We start from the raw sequence: 16987 nt of genomic DNA, 5'->3' as shown, positions 1-16987 counted from the left end.
CTCTAAATATGCAGGAAAAGAATCATTACCTTAAATAGCAAACACTTGATAGAAGGTATTAGCTATTGGCAACAATTACTTTTTCACATAGGGTGAGCTCCATTTACATTGTTTTTTACCTGACTAAGTGAAATAATCATTTGTTAATTGTATCCACAGGAATACATAACTGTATTTTGTTTTACTGCAGTGTAAAGTCTATACAGTAAACCCGAAGAGTCCACGGGGGTTACTGACCACCGCCGCCCTCGAATAGCTGAAATCCACAAATACTTGAGACATCCTCTAAAAACACTTACCACTGCATGTTCAAACATCAAATATTCCTTAACGTGCATTGATCCACACAGTGGAAATTATCTTAGTACTTGAAGCTCATGGCCACGGTCTTCCTGACCTCAGCTCGAGGCTACAGCCAATCAGCAACAAAAATAAAAAGGGATCGTGGATTGGCTGCACTAATATGAATTTCATGATCAGTGGCCCTAAACTAGAAGATCTAGAAGAATTGTTATGTTTCATTCACAATGAGAACATTTTCAATCAGATGTGCATTTATTGTTTGTGTTACTTATTTTTTCAGAGGTTGGACATCCTGGAGCATAATTATGCTACATGCAGGAAAGCCATCAGCTAAATGTTTTTCTTGGGACAATAAAGCAACTATTTCTATTCCTGAGGTGTCCGTCACTTCAGATTCAGATGCATTTCTGTATGCAGTACTTTACTGTTAATATTCTGAAAATAACTATATTATACTATCTATATAATACAACAAATTAGTGACTGCGCTACAGGACATTTTAAATAAAGCTCATATCCGAAAATCCAGTATTTAGGCGATATCAATTGGAGCTGGCAGACAGGAAGTGAATCAATTTGCTTTTCCAAATCTTTTTCTGCCACCATGAACTTCAACATGCTGCTCTCTCCTCCAGAGGAACTTTCTAAGCATTTCTATCCCTCCGGATTCCCGCTGGCCTTACAGAGCTGGTTTTAGGATTCCTTCACTGCTACCTGGGATTCATTGTGTTTTTTTAATTGGCTGCACCTGTGGCGAGCTGAATATAATGCAGGCCTCGACTGCTGAGGCTCGTGGGGGGGCTGGAAACGTCTCCGTGCTGGAACTCGCCTCGCTCAGTTGTTGCAGGTTGGTCAGCTGCACATTCAGGATGAGGGTCTCCGGTTCCAACATCCCAAACATGCTCTGTCGGATGGAGATCTGGTGACAGTGGAAGCCACCCAAGTACACTGAGCTTATTTTCTGAGATTGAGTTGATTTGAGCTTGGTGCCACAGTGAGTGTTCTTGGTAGAACATGTGGTCATACAGGAACGAAACATGGCCCCCTGCAGCTTATTAATACAAGCTGCGGTGGATTCATGTTTTCTTGTTGCTAATCACAAATTCTGATTCTACATTCTCAAGGTTGTAACTGAAGTTGAGATCCATCGAATGAGACTGAATTTCTGCTTGGTTATTTCATTTATTTTGCTTTTAGAGATGGACTTCCACATTCTTCTGTTGACGTCTGACTGCTAATTCTTCACTGACCTCAAAAATCATTTTAGTCCAAAGTACTGGCTGCGTTTTTTTCCATTGAAGTTATTTTTCCTAAGCCTGACAGACGGCCGTGCATTAACATCTCAGTAGATCAGCGGTTTACAAAATACTCCGACTAGCTGCTCTTGCACAAAACCACCAGGCAACATAGATCAGTTCTTACCACGCTCATAATTCCACTTCCTGACTCGCCACCAGGGGGCGTGTGTCTGAGTGACATGATTTTATGCCAGAACGTGGGGCTGTGTGACGTAGACATCGACCAATAGAAAAATATGACTGCAGTAACCACTGTTCAACCCAAAGAGGGCAGCACGGAGGCAGCTTTAGGCTGAATGTGGCAAACAAATTCATACAAAAATGTTACAATCTCTACAGAAACAAAGATGGCACCCTTAAGGAACAATCCAGACAGTTCCCTAAATAGTTGACTTGGGGTTTAGTTACTCTTTACGTCCTTTTTCTTTCTTTTCTGATGTCCTATTTAAGCTACCATCTAGATGCCTTTATGCATGGAGTTGTTGCCATAGGCTTGACAAAATTTAATTCTAAGAAATGTATGTCCATCAATCCAATCATAGTCTACACCAGCTCGTACTTGCAGGGTCACAGGGAAACTGGTGCGTATTTCCGGGGTTCATTGGGTGAGAGACGAGGCACACTCTGTACACGTCACCACTCATGGTAGCACTGCTACCAACGTCACCACGTTCCTAAGAAATTCACGAAAACTTCTGAATCTGAAGGGACCTAAAAATAAAAACTAATCTGGAATTGGAAGCTCCTTTCCAAAAGTTTCTTTTGGCAGGTTTCAGTTCTGGAAAGTTAAAATGAGATTTCAGTGTCTACTTGTCTTAAAAGGTAACCTGCTGTCTAAACTCGAGGAACGTGTGATAATGTGATTAATGTGATTATGTGCTGAAGGGCTGCTGGAATGGAATACTAAACGTTTCCTCTCACTATATTTTCTGTGTTTGCATAATGCAGGAGACTGACAAGTTCTCCTCATGTCCTATTACTGCAACTTTTGCGGAGAAATAAAGTATTTCTCTGATCGTGAGGGAATTTTTGAACCTCTTAAATGAGGCATTGAATTTTCACATTCTAAATATGTAATATGTTTAACTGCAGGTTTTGGGGGTGGGAGGGGGATCACTGCAATTTTTTGTTTCTCACAAGTTTAGAGATGTGGGTCTTAATTTATGTCTCAGCGACACTTTAGTATAAGCAGCTCTTTGTGGACATTTAAACATATGGTTAGGTCGACTGCTGCACTGAAGAAAATTACATGAGCACTTCTCAGTGCTGGTCACAATTGGAGGGTTTTTTTTTCCTTCAGTGGAAAACACATTCCTTGATAAGAGGCCAAGAATAAAGGCAGGCTAAGCGCTGCTTTGTGGTAAGTTGAGGCTTTCCAGCGGTCACCAGAGGAGGGGTAACGTTAAGGTTAAATCAGACCCAGTTTAAGTGCAAAACAAAGCCCGTTTTCTTTCTCGGTGCACACAACGCTGACATTATTCACCAAGGCAGAGTTGGACAAAGGTTTGTAAAGCCAAAATAAACTCATGTTTGGCTGCAGGAAGTTGCCACAATAACAGAAACTCGGCCAAAGTTTACATATAGACCCCACATGTGATAGAAATTGGCTCAAAATGCCTCCATATTGAACACAAATACATGTTACATAATGGCCACATGTTAACTGCCTTTATAGGTGTGATTGAGGACAACTGCAAATTTGTGAATGAAGAAATATCCTCAAAATGAGCGTTACAGCAAGACTACAACCCTAAAAACACCAGCAGGATTCACCAATTCAGAAACATGGACTATATCACTAATATTAACTCAGATGCAGGCGGTGGGAGACAGAAGAACTCAGTATAAAGTAACATGACTGTTGGACAATGTCTCCCACACCGTGCATGAAGCTGTTGCTGAACTGAAGAGTGACAAACTGCTGCATCCTCGATGCACTGAGGCGCGTTATGGTAGATCCTTCCTCCCAGCGGCTCTCAGACTCTGAAGTCACCACTGCTCCCAACAGACTCAATAAGTGTTGACATACATTAGCATTTTTATTTGCACAGTTTTACGCATAATAAGTAATATTTCTGCTGGTATTGCCACATTTCTGCTGTTGCATAGTTCTTATTGTTACTTATTGTAAATGGTCTGACTCTCTTGATGTAAAAATACACAATACCTTTAATAGCTAACTACTACTTATGTTGAAATTTTGCCTTTACTATGCAGTATGTTTTTTTTAAATTGTTTTTTTATAGACTTTATATTCATATCATGCTTTGATGGCCTGTCACTTTGCTGCTGAACGGTATTTCTATTCTATTCACGGGAAAGCAACATTTTTTTTTAGCCTTTTTCAGTTTATGCTGTAAATGTTTGGGTTTGCACAGAAAACCCCTGACACTGGAGTTTATTTCAACAGCATACAATTCATTTTTCCTTATTTTCTGTGGAGTGATTTGATAAAACACATTCTTCATGTTTTGATTTGGAATAAAATGCGGACTATTCCCAATGCACTTTCCTGTATGGAAATAAAATGGAAATGGGATGTGTGCTGCTGTGAGGAGAGTTTGGGATTTTATTTTATTTTTTTAAAACGAACTGCGTTTATTTTTAACACAACTGCATACAAAAAAACAAAGTTTATCCTCTACTCGTCTTATTCTTACAAAACTAAATGTTAAAACAATGTATCATTTTATATTTATTTGAAATGCTCTGCTGCCGAGCTTTGTTCTTTGGTTTGTTTAATTTGTTCAGCCATTTCCGTGGAGCTATTTTAAAGCCCGAGATTGTTTCATGCTTCACAGCTTCTAAGTTTCAAACACAGGGATCAACGGTGAAGAAAAAAAGGTGATTATTACAGAATCATTTCTAAAGTTTCCATGGATTGCTTCTTATGTTTTTCTTTTGTCAGGTTTTCTCTGCTTATTTTTTTTTTCTTGCTGAATACCAAAATCAATGGTAACTGCCGCAAATCAAAGCTAATTATGGCTTCCTTTCACAGTAAAAGAACAGGTGACAAACTTTCCAGAACCCCCTATCAAGCCTAAAGGCGGGGAGCGCTTGATATGCTAACGAGAAAGATTTTTCAATTGAGTGAACTATTGAAAACACAGACATCAGGCAACAAACCCAGCAATCCTGCTGCGAGGGAAGAGCTTCACCCAATTATTAACTCTCAAACATATGGGCGCTGCTCTCCTAGAAAAATACAAAAAACCTTTTGGTAAGCCAGCTATTAGCTAACCTGAAAAACGTCACCGGGCAGTATCTTTTGTTGGAAGTGGTTCAAATGAAATTACAGCCTTTGCATTTTATCTTTCCACTTTCTTTACTTTTGTTGAGTTCACCTGTTTGGGTGAATTAAACGTCTCTTGCTTCAGCTGACAATAACTTCCTCCTGCTAGGCTAAAAAAAAAACTATTTCCACGTGTCTTCTAAGAGGTATAAAATCACCTCCTGCAGAAAATTCTTTACTTTTTTCATAGATAACAGGCGAGGGGAGAGGGAGACTCAGCAGAGAGTGGAAAATTGATTGGAAAGCATGAACTGGCAGGCAGTGATGGCATGAAGGCGAGGTGACTGCTCAGGGAGTCAAGAGGATTGGGCAGAACGGCGTGCTAGAGGTGAGAAAGAGGCTCTAGTGCTGAAGCAGTTCTGTTCGAAGAGACTCACCATCTTTGGCCGATTGGAGTTTGGAGCCCTTGTGCTTCCAAATGATGGTGGGCGGCGGCGAGCTGACCACGTCGCAGACGATGTCGGCGTTGTCGCCCTCGTTGAACTCTTGTGGACTCGGCGCGCTCTGGAAGGTGATCTTTTCTGTTGAGAAGTATTAGGAGTCCATTTAGTTTGTTGCTTTTTTACTTGAAACAACCAAAATCAGTTAAATTAAAAAGACTGTAATTAAACTTAAACTTACAAGTTCAAACATAAGGAGGTGTGTGTGTTTAAAAAGAGAAGTGTGAATAAAATCGTTGCTCTGCAACCATCACTAAGTATTGTGTGCGAGGCAGACATGCAGTCTTTGCTTTTGCACACAATGTTGGTTAAAAAATAACCAACAACTTCAACCTATTGGTGTTATAAATTGAAGATCAACACAAACTGGTGCAGAACACGGAAAAGCTCTGGTCAAGACATGCTTTGTTTATGAAGAAATATCTGGAAAGTGTGGCATGCATTTATTTTCAGGCTGCCCCTTTTGCCTTGATTCCCTGATATGAAATTCCTTGCAACCAATCATGGTAACTCTGGAGGAGCTGCAGAGATCCACAAATCAGGTGGGGAAAAACTGCCGTACAAATGCATGTCACATGTTGCAGATTTTCATGCATTCTTCCTTCCACTTCAGAGTTATTTTTGTTTTGGGCTATTACATAACATTTAAAAAAAAATAAAATAAAATTACTGACGTTTGTGGCTGTATTGTGAAAAAATGTGAGAGCAGGAAAGATACTGACTGCTCTTTTTAAGCTACCTTTGCTAGCTGTCTGAAGCTGGATAGAGGTTATTTAAGTTGGGTGAAGGTCAAACTAAAACACTGTGCCTAGAGACCAACACACAGAGGGATGAGTCATTTGTAGCAATCAGGAACATTTGTCTCCCCCTGTAAGGATGCCAGTCTGTTCGGTTCAAACCTCTCTGAGCTCCGTTTGATGAAAATCACCTGTTACAATAAATATTATACTACTTATTTCCCACATGCCTGCCAGAGAGCTCTAACAGCTCATTAAGTGTTCATTTACCTTGAAACTTGATATGATTTGTGCATTTATATATGCCTTTCTTACTGCAAATTGAATTGAATTGCAAAGAAATGCTAAAGCATGGCTTGGATAACCTCTTGTGCCGTCTGTCTGTTCTTTGAAGAGCTCTTGTGGCTCACAGTTCAGGATGTGACGTTGATTGGAAATTTGAAAAAAAAAAAAAAATACAATACTTTGAAGGTTGGAAAAACGGGTTAAAAATCTGACGGGACTCACGGAAGATCTTCACTTGAACTGTGGCTTGGGCCTCCTTGTCCGCGTTTTTGGCCAGACATTTGTAGATGCCGGCGTTGTCCACGTTGGCGTGGTAGATGGTGAGGATGGACGTGGACTCGTCGCTGCGGCTCACAGAGATGTTCGGCCGAGACAGGAGGATCTTCTCGCCGCTGGGGGAGAACCAGTCGATGTCTTTAGCGTCCCCAACCACTGCGAAACAGAGAGGGTCACAACACAGGGTCATAAGGAAATGATGGAAAGTATTCATGGCAGATCATTAAAGTTTTATTCTGATGGAAATCACCAAAGGTGGGATAAGATGGGATTTTGTTGATGCTGCCAGAGTGCCACGTGAGACAGCGATCAATAAAAACCACATGACAAAAAATGATGCACAATTGAAAATGGGAAATAAAATAAACCTAATTTATTTCTCTACATACATCTTTTAAAAAAAAAAAAAATAGAAAAACGTTTCTTTTTAAAATCTGAAAAATATGGATAGTATAATTAAAAAGGAGTGGTATAAATAATTTGTATCTATTGACTATAAGGCAACATTTACTGAGGGGGGAAAAAATATCTAACAAGTTTTCTTCTCTATTCATTTTTCATGAAGCAGAACACAAACACAAACTGGTAATGTTGTCTTCTCTCATAAAAAACACAGAGCTCCAAGGAGCGCTTATTGTTTAACACGGAACAATTCAAAGTCAAACTAAAGCCATTTATCTTCACAGAGCAGAAAAAACCTTTTAGTTTAAAGCATCCACAAAAACTTTGCTTCTATCACTTAATTTGTTACAGAAAATGTTGTCATGTAGCAGGTCAATAGTAGCGTTTCCTATGAAGCTGCTTTTTTAAATGTATTTACTTTTACCATCCAACTGTAAATGATATTTTCTTACTTCAGTATTAAATCCAGCTGCTTGTTTGAGACCTTGATGATCTATAGTAGCTTAAAGTTATGATGTCTGGTTAAAATAATATTTATTTTCTAGAGCTGATGTGATCATATCTTAGTCAAGACAGCTGGATCTTGAATGCATCTTTTTAATGTCTACAACGGATGATACCATGCGCGTACACACTCACTCCCAAGGGTAAACTAGAGTCAGATTAACCAAACAGCCTAGTTTTTAGCAGAGTACCCAGAGAGATCCCCGCTCGCTTGGGGAGAATATGCAGAAAATAACACACATCTTGTTGCTGCAGGCTAACAACTGTGCGGCTGTTGCTTTTCGAGTCAGGGGATCATTTACTGGACAACAGTTGTCCTGTATTATTAGGTGTTGGTCATCTGATTATTAGTGGCTGTGGTAACAATAATAATAATTTAAAAAACTAGTCAATGATTAACAAGTGTTCATGGGCAAATTTGAACAGAAAAGAAATGTCAACCTGCTATTTATCAATTTGTAGAATATCTGCATTTGAACAGAGCTCCAAATGCAGACACAGTCCTCCTGCATGCAGCAGACCAACGCTGTTGGTGGGTTTGTGAATAGATGAAATGCTCGAATTCTTGAGATGCCCTCAAAAACCACTTACAAATGCCTATTGTAATCATTCAAACACCAAAAATACCTTAAAATGCGTTAATAAAGAAAGCGGAAACCATGGTAGCACCAAAGCAGAAGCTACAGGCGTCTCCTGGGGGCACAGCCAATCAGAGCCAAGGAAAATGAATGCTGATCCTGGACTGGCCAGCCAGCAGCATATCAAGTAGCGCCGAGACACTTCAGCTTCCCAAGCTGCATTTTTCTTCAGGTATTTACCATATGCTCTGCTTTAATAAGCTTTTTGCACAAACACAAAAACAGTTGACATATTAATGTGATTTGGCATATTAATGCACACATAATATGACAACATGGGATAAGATGCAGCTCTAGGGCTGAAAGTGGAACACGTTCTGAATAACTCGGCATCGTTTCAACTGTGGATGTTAAAAACCATTTGAAATCCATCCCAACGTGACTTGAGACATCTAAAGAGGTCAAGGAACGATGTGGACCGGCTCAAGCTGGCTGACCCACAGGATGAGGTCCTGCCTGGGACACTGCAGAAAGAAAGTGCAGCTCCAGCTTTAAAAAACTGTACTATTGATTATAAGTAACTGAATCAAGTTAATGTAGTACATTAACTTGGATAAACTTAATTTGATTACTTGTGACTAATTAGCAAACCGTGTTTAAGTTGGAGTTGCATTCTCTTTTTTCAGTGTATAAAGATTTGTTTTGTATGATTTAGCAAATCGTGTCAATCTGTGATCTCTGATTTGATCCCTTTTTGCCATTTCATTTCTGAGCTTTGTTGGGTGTGTTGTAGAGATGAAACCAACTACATTGACACTTCCTGTCAATTCTTGGCCTGATTATGGTTTACACTGTTCCCTACTCTTTACCTGACTCTACTCTGTCCCTCTTTTTTTTTTTTCAAAATGTTCTACTTTTATTAAATGACCTCAGATGCTACTCGCAGTATTTTATGGATGAGTTGAAATTTGCATCAAGCTGAGCTAAATGAGGCGTGTTCCCTTACCTTCGCAGAGGAAAAATTTGGACTCTCCGACGCTGATTTCCCCTTGTGCCGGAGTGATTTGCACCTGAATAGCAGCTGAGTGGAAAAAAGAAGACACAGGAAAATATACATTAGTTTTTTTTCTGTTTGTTTTATTTATTTTTTTGCTTTCATCTGGGGGAGTGGTGGCACAGGGCCACAGCACAATAAGGCAACGCTCAGAGTTCTGTGGGCTCACAGAGCCCACAATGTTCAGCCCAAACCCCATCTGGTGAATGAAACTCTGGGATGAAATTTCTATGCTCACTGGAGTGCAACTTCACAGCATGAACAATGTTTCTGATTCTGACTCAAAGCTGAGACACTTATTACGAGGGTGTATTGCTTTTATTTAACATTTGCTGTAGGTCTTTGCTGTTTACTCTCGCCCTGGGCTGAAGACTTTTTTCCTGCTCAAGGTCCTGCTGAAGGTCTAACACACATCCTCAGAGCTTTAGATTTCTATCTGTTTGTTGGAGTCCTTGCGATTGTCTCGCCAGAGCTTTTCTCTTTTCTTGTGAAATCATTCAATATGCGCCTTTGACCAGTATCAACAACATATCTGACAATGTAGACAAATAAACTTCAACGAGCTCTGCATCAGGAAAACAGGAATCCATTACAGGTGATACAAATAAATATGGAACAGGTGCAGCTCAATAAGTTAATATCAAGAGGTTAATGTCTTTCAATAAAGCAAATAGGTGAAACTCGTGAGTTTCATAAATTAATTACACACAGTGATATAATTCAAACATCTATTTATTCTAAAGAGAGTTATGACCAGCCATAGCAATGGAAAGTTGAGTGGAAGAAGAAAATGTTTCACATTTCTTCTGTTGAAGTACTTCTGGACCTGAAACAGAATTGTTTCACCTGAGTTAAGGAGAAAAGGGACAGCACTGTTTACTGCAAAGTCCACTTGTCAGATGGAAATAAAATTTGCTTTTTATATGGAAATTAAGATCAGAGACTGGAGGAAGAACAGAGGGACACAGAACCCGCTTTGTTTGAGGTCCAGTGTGACGTTTCTGGGGTCACATCTTCTGCCTGGAGCCAGCTAGCAGGAGGTTTCAGAGCACTTCAAGGAGATGCTGATGTCATCTTCCACAAGGACTTGGCACCATCCTACACTGCCAAAAGTACCAGTCCAGTCACCATGGTAACACCAGTAAACTAGCCTGACCTGAACCCTACAGAAAATCGATTGATTATTGTGAAGAGGAAGATGAGCGGCACCAGAACCAACCATGCAGATGACCCAAAGTAAGCTGGACGTCCTGAACAGCTCATCAGAAACGCAGGGTGTTTCCATGCCATGCCGCATTGATGCAATAACTCATCCAAAAATCTGTTGGTTTTTTTGTCTGCTGTAATATTCTATATGTGAGAAGCGGAACTTTTGGTTTTCATTCAACGAGAATAATAAAAATTTACCAAAGTAAGCACCTGAAATTAAACACTTTGTGTGGAATAAAGCTTATAATCTCCGAGTTTTACTTCCTGAATTTAATTAAAAGAAATTATATTTTATAATTGAGATGCACCTGTTGGTTTGAGGCATGGTTTAATCTCCGGGACTCAGAAAGCAGCCGTAAACACATTCAGCTATACAAAATAAAGGTTCATTTATTCGCTTAATCTTTAAAACGAAGTTGTTGTTTTTTCCCCCCAAAACTCTACTTGTTTTCCTCATCCTGCTTCTCCTGCCAGGTGAGGGGAAAGGCATAATCTCTTTAATCCAGGAATATCCTTTTTCCCTGAGACGCATGTGCTCTTCAGTGCTAACCGAGCGGTGACACTGGAAAGCAGCACCTGCTGTTTGTTCCTGCCTGCGTTCCACCAAATCAGAAGCAAAAAAAATTAAGCAAACCGTATAAAAAATTTTTTTTAAATGTTGAAAAGGCAAATCACTTCCGCTTGTTCCTCAGCGTTTGTGCAAATTTAATCACTTTTGACTGCAACACGGTTTACTGTAAGACTTTTATCCTCCGCGCTATTAGCATAGCAGCAAAAGTGCGGGCTGCAGAATGCCAGCGAATCGTGATCCAGCGCTGACAGAGAGATCCTGCTGAGCCTCCAGCACGTCGGCGCTTCACACAAATGAGTAACGTCAGCTGCAGCTTGATCCTCGCCAGGAGCTGCTTCACGGGAACGGCTGGCGGGGCCTCGCCACTCAAACACAGGTAGCCAGCTCTCATCCCGGCACAGGACGCCATTGATGTTTCCAAGAAGCGACAGCTTTTTAGATAAAAAAACCTCATCTGAGACGGAGAGGAGGAGGCCGCAGCGGTGGCCCTTTGTTGCTCTTCTTCTCCTCCTAATGCCTGATTTGAAGATCGTAGTGGGAAGTCTAGTTTAAGCCAAAATGCCTGAATGAGAAGCTGTGTGTAGGATTTAGCATTTGATGTCTTCATGCGTTATATTAGAGCTTTGCCATTCTTTATGGTAAGATGTCTCACACATCTTAAATGCTGCTAATTGAGGAAGTCAATACAGTTTATTTAGTCGCTGAAGATGTTCACATGAAAAGGCAAACATTGCTTTTCTTCCTTTTTGACAGGCTCCTTGAAAAAAATGTTACGTAAGCACAAACAAATCCAGTATTTTCCACATTTCTAGAACTTCTTCATGGGAACTGGAACTTTAAAACTACTGTATTTCAATAACAAGTACCTTCTTCTTTTGGAACTATTTTGTAGATTGTGGTGTAGTTGGGCAGCAAGGTTTTGTCCTTGACAGCAAGAAATTTCTGTTTCTAACCACTTGTGGAAAATTCTCCTTAAGTGTCAACCTTACAAGTCGACTTTATGTGCAAATGAACAAAAAACGGCTACAAATTCAAATAGTTCAAATTAAATTTGAACAAGAACTGTTGTTTTAAACACAGTCTGTTTTTTTTAGTTGCCACTTGGTTTTGACAAATAAACAAATAGGTAGGAGTTTCCTTTTGTATAATTAATGCAGGGTTCTTCTGTTTCAGCTGGCAACAAGTTATTTCACCTCAGTTGCTCAACTGATGCGTTGAACAGCTTCTAATGTCTTAAATGAGCATGTTGAAAGACGCATCCTGCAGTAATGGAAGAGATGCTGGTCTGTTTAATAATGGTTTAATCACTGGAAAACCTCTAAGGAGAAGTGACTAAAGTTGGGACTGTCCAACGCATAATATAAAAACTGGGAGGAAAGAGTTGATCCAGCGTCTTTGCAGAGGAAATGTGGTCGGAAAACATCTTGAATGTTCGTGATTGACGATCACTGAAACATTTGGTGGAATAAAACTGAAGAAAAACAACAGTAGAACTCAGAGCTACTGTATGTTTAATAGTGAAAGTAAGGGTATTTTGCACATTATGTCAAAGGGAAGTCGAGGGATTGGGATTGAACAGTTGTGTAGCCATAAGAAAATCCTTAATAAACATCGGACGGTGGAGCGATGGAAGCTCAGATTGTTCCAAGTAGGTCTGTCTGCAGAATAAGGAAGTGTTTCCAAAAGAAGAAGTTTCTCCAGAACCACACCTGATTGGATGAACAAAATCTAACGCAACACAATTGGACGAGCGTGTCATCATGGTTCTCAATAACTGAACCTGATTGGACGAAATTAACGTCCTTCACTTCACTAATTTTTTAAATAACAGATAATGATATTAGCTTACTTATCATTTATTTTGTTTCACAAGCTTGTTGAAACTGAGGAATTTAGAATATTTATTAAGCACTTAGACATAAAGACGGCAGGCAGATTGTGTTAGCCAGTCTGACATTAGCCGAGTCTTTGCAACTTCTCCGTCTTAACAGAAGAATGTCTGGTTGCATTTCAAAATAAGATCATTGACATAGATCACATTGTTTTAATCGCTAGTGGATGGGATTTTTCAGAGATGGCTAAATGTTGATACATTGGCATTACATTAAAAAAACAAAATCTGTTTATGTTATTGAAATGTGAACCTCACATAAGAAGCTAAAAGCAAATAAAGAAAAAAAGTTTCATTATCGTTCAAAAAATGATGTTTCTTAACTGACCTTAATACAAAAGTTTTACCCTTAACACCTTATTATTTTGTTGAACTTTTTAAACACAGACTCTGGGTCTGCAGGAAACCCCCTCTTGATTGTTCAGGACACTCATGGATCGACCACCAAGTCCGGACCCCAACGCCACTACGAAGTTTTGGAAACTGGTCAGACTCTCCCATCATCAATGAAAGGTCTTTTCTTGGTGAAAAATGAATGCCACACTGGATGGAAATAAATCTGGTGACGTTACAGAAGCTTACTGAAACAAAGGCACAGTGAATGCCGGCTGTGATCAAAGCGGTCCAATGAAACAGTGTGTGTGACTGTTTTATGGCCATGCAGAGTATTTCTGGGGGCGTCAGGAAAATTCTGGTCTGGTTCCTAATTGCGTAGACAAACACAAAGCACGCAGGAATGTGTAGCATACAAACCTTAAACGCAATTCAACGGGTAATTTAAGAGGCTGTTAGAATGAGAAGAAATCCCTTAATAATGCTGCATTAAGGATTTTCCAAAAAAAAAGGAAAAATTGTGATTTTGTGACTCAAGTACAAATAATATTCTTATTTTGGCTTTCTCAAGAAGTCATGTAAATGTCCCTTTCGTATTTCCTTCAATGTTAACAACACCAGCCTTTGTTCGAAGTCAGCACGAATGCTTCAGAGCCATGGAAAACCACTGGCCTCCGAATGTTTGCTTACACAGGCTGGAGGTCGATACAAAGACAACAGCGTCTCTATTTCCTTCCTTCGGAGAGTGAGATCGCAGATATGCCACGCTGTAAACTCTTAACAATGCCTCCTAAGACTGAGATGCCTGGCCCAAAAATCACATGATGATATCTGCAACAGTAAAGACAACAGAAATGAGCTCAGGTGGTGTGGGAAAGAGAGCCGTTCTCAGAGCCGTTTTCTCCAGGTTGTTCTGCACTCTCTCCAAGATGGAGTGGTGTTGCAGCCTAATGGCTCCAACAAAACACACACTTACACTCTCTGCTGAGACAGTACCGTTACATGTGGCTTCAAACTTTGAATAGTTTTTTTTTTTCTTTAATTGTCTGATAAAGCAAACAAAAGAAAAGCAGGAATCATATTGCACTAACACATTTTATGCTTATTTACACGCAAATAGCAAAAAATAGCATAAAAGCTTTTTGGATAATTTATTTACTTGTAGGAAGAAAAAAAACTCCCTTGTGTATATTGCTTCTTTTGTTTTGACACAGTGATGAGTTTCATTAATATTAAAATAACTTGAGTAAATTCAAAGTACAAGTTTCAAACAATGATGGCATTTATGAGGGAAAGGAAAGCTGTCCAAACCAACCTGAATCGGTGTGAAAATGAAATTGAACACCTTCAGTAAATAATGAACCAAATATGCATGTCATATTTAAAAAAAAAAAAAAGTGGAATCCAGTTTCACTAACTATGCCCAGGCCTGATTTTCTTCCATATATAGAATCAATAAATCACTTAAACACGACTGACAATATGAAGTCGACTAACAGATCTCAAAAGGCAACATGTCATATTTTAAGGCTTTAGGAGTAAAGAGAACCACAGTGAGATACATTATCCACTGATGCAGAAAACATGGAACAATGGAGAACCTTTCCAGAGTTTTCAACGATAAGACCTCGATGGGAGAAACAGACAGAAAGACCAAAAAACCTTCCTGTTGATCCCCAACAATTTAAAAAAAAAAATTTAATTGAGATTAGATTAACATCTTTGCTTTAGCCTTTGAAAAAGATGAAGTTATCTTTGGCTCAACAGTGACCAAAGTGACACTGCTAATATGTATGTATCGTGTTCAACTGCCTCTTGATTCCAGTCATCTATAAAGAAAACCCTCCGTCTGCATTCAAGGGTCCTTTCACTCACACTTCAGCTTGGTTTGACTCCCACAGCTACAAACAGCAACGCTCGTTCACAAGCAGCACTTCACCATCATTCAGATCAGCATACTTCCACAGAAAAACGCAGGGAATCTCAGTTAATCTAGACTTGGAAGAAACTCTGCTTCGATTAAAAAAAAACAACTAAAACAACAGAGAGCTTCTGTACATATTTCAGAGCTCCAGTCTTTGTTATCAGATGCGCGGCTGTGTGGTTATCTGGCCCAACATAGCTTGATCCTCCATAAATATTTGTATCTGCATCCAAACTAAGTCCCGCACTCAGCTAAGGAATATTAGACACGGTTCAAGTCAGTGGCGAGAAAATACCCTGGAGCCGGGCCCTGAAGTTAATGGAAGCTTAATTATTTGACACAGTTAAATCAAACATATTTCCTTGCAAAGCTATCGGTATATTTTGAGACTGTCAGAAAAAAATAAGGTTTCTGGCCTCCCAAGGCATCATTTTCATGTGAACTCAGAGTCAAAGTGATAAAAATGAAACCTTGCGGCCATTACTCAAGAAGCTAAAAAAAAAAGAGAGAGAGAGAGAGAAATTGGCATAAAAGGCACACAAGTTAAATTAGAAATGTCTTCCTATATATCTGACCTTTTATGTGCAAAAGACAATATGCAAATTTTCCAAAGTCCATGCATAATGAACAGCCATTCCAGTGTTTACCAAGGAGTAATGAATAGATTCCCGACACGTGAAGCTACCATGTTATTTTGCTTGTTGAATGATGCCAATTTAACCACATACAGTTGAAATAAGACAACCTTTTATTTCCTGGCCAAAGTTAAGTCAGAATGAATCTTTCTGTTTCAGCTCAGTCAGGATTATCCAAATTATACTTCTCCTGTCTACAGCAGTTATTGGGGCACAAACTGGGCAGGTCGCCAATCTATCGCAGAGCAACACAGACACACAGGACAGCAATTTACAGAGATCAGTTAACCCAACAGTTCTGATTCTGGACTGAGGGAAGACCTGGAGTACCCTGAGAGGACTCATGCAAGGACAACATCCAGACTGGTATTTTCTATCAGGGTAATTCTGAACATATTAGTTAATTAAAGGATGTGTTCTGTGTCCCAGAAATGGAACTGGGTAAGAAATGTGTGCGTCAACATTTGAAATCATAAAAACCTTGTGAAGATGCTCGCCTGAGGTCGTTCGACAATAAATCGACATGGTAGCAGCGGTCATCACAAAGCCCTGTTTTCAGCAACCTAACTCTGCTGAATTTGTCGGGTGTGTGTGTGATCAAGCCAGCCAAGGCGCAGATTGTTACCTGCTCTGACTGGAAAATAAAAATAATCACCCCCCCACACACACATACCCCCACCATGAAGGTGTTCACCGAGCTCATCAAAGGAGCAAGTGGACTGCTTTGGGTCACTCCAGATGCAAAACATCTATGTGAGTAGGAGACATTAGATGCCATTTGCTCTCTGCATGAAAAGTTGAAGCAAGTAAATTATGCCACAGAGATCAAAGGAACCCCGTACACTGTGGAGACGCTCCCGGCTTCAGCAGGATTGCCGTATTTGGTGCTCCGGTAATGGGAGTTGATGTGTTATTTACAATCAAGCAAACCTCCTGAACCGCAGAAGATCTGGATAACAAACAACTCTGAACACAGAAGCTCAAAATGCCAGAGCGTATTGACTCGCGTACGACACAGAGTTTGTGGAGATAAAACTCCAGGCTGCTTGCCGCTCTGTGTCGACTCTGAGTTCTGTGCATCGTTTCGATTTTTCAGGGTGGCACAACAGTGCAGGTAGATACGGAGGATTGTAGGATCAAAATGAAGCACCAATTTTTAAAAAAAATAAAAAATTTAACAGATGTGCTGTTCGCTGACACACAGTGGTGATGTTGCATTCAGAGTAAATGCAAGCAGAAGCCCTCATGTACATCA

The 16987-nt window shown here is 39.8% G+C and overlaps 1 protein-coding gene across 13 annotated transcripts in view; it reads right to left on the bottom strand.

Annotated features, from left to right (window-relative positions):
• Window positions 1-16987, bottom strand: part of ncam1a (neural cell adhesion molecule 1a) — a 295827-nt gene that overhangs the window by 76768 nt on the left and 202072 nt on the right. For all 13 annotated transcript variants that reach the window (XM_028030584.1, XM_028030587.1, XM_028030585.1 and 10 more), the window contains exons 2-4: window positions 9122-9196; window positions 6578-6787; window positions 5271-5414 (exon numbers count right to left, since the gene is read on the bottom strand). In XM_028030584.1, the coding sequence (XP_027886385.1) occupies window positions 5271-5414; window positions 6578-6787; window positions 9122-9196 (429 nt within the window). The remainder of the gene's footprint in view (window positions 1-5270; window positions 5415-6577; window positions 6788-9121; window positions 9197-16987) is intronic.

Source organism: Xiphophorus couchianus, chromosome 11, assembly GCF_001444195.1.
Source record: "Xiphophorus couchianus chromosome 11, X_couchianus-1.0, whole genome shotgun sequence".
In the NCBI taxonomy this organism is placed as follows: domain Eukaryota; kingdom Metazoa; phylum Chordata; class Actinopteri; order Cyprinodontiformes; family Poeciliidae; genus Xiphophorus; species Xiphophorus couchianus.
The sequence above is the reverse complement of the archived record's forward strand: the minus strand, read 5'-3'. Positions and strand labels throughout refer to the sequence as shown.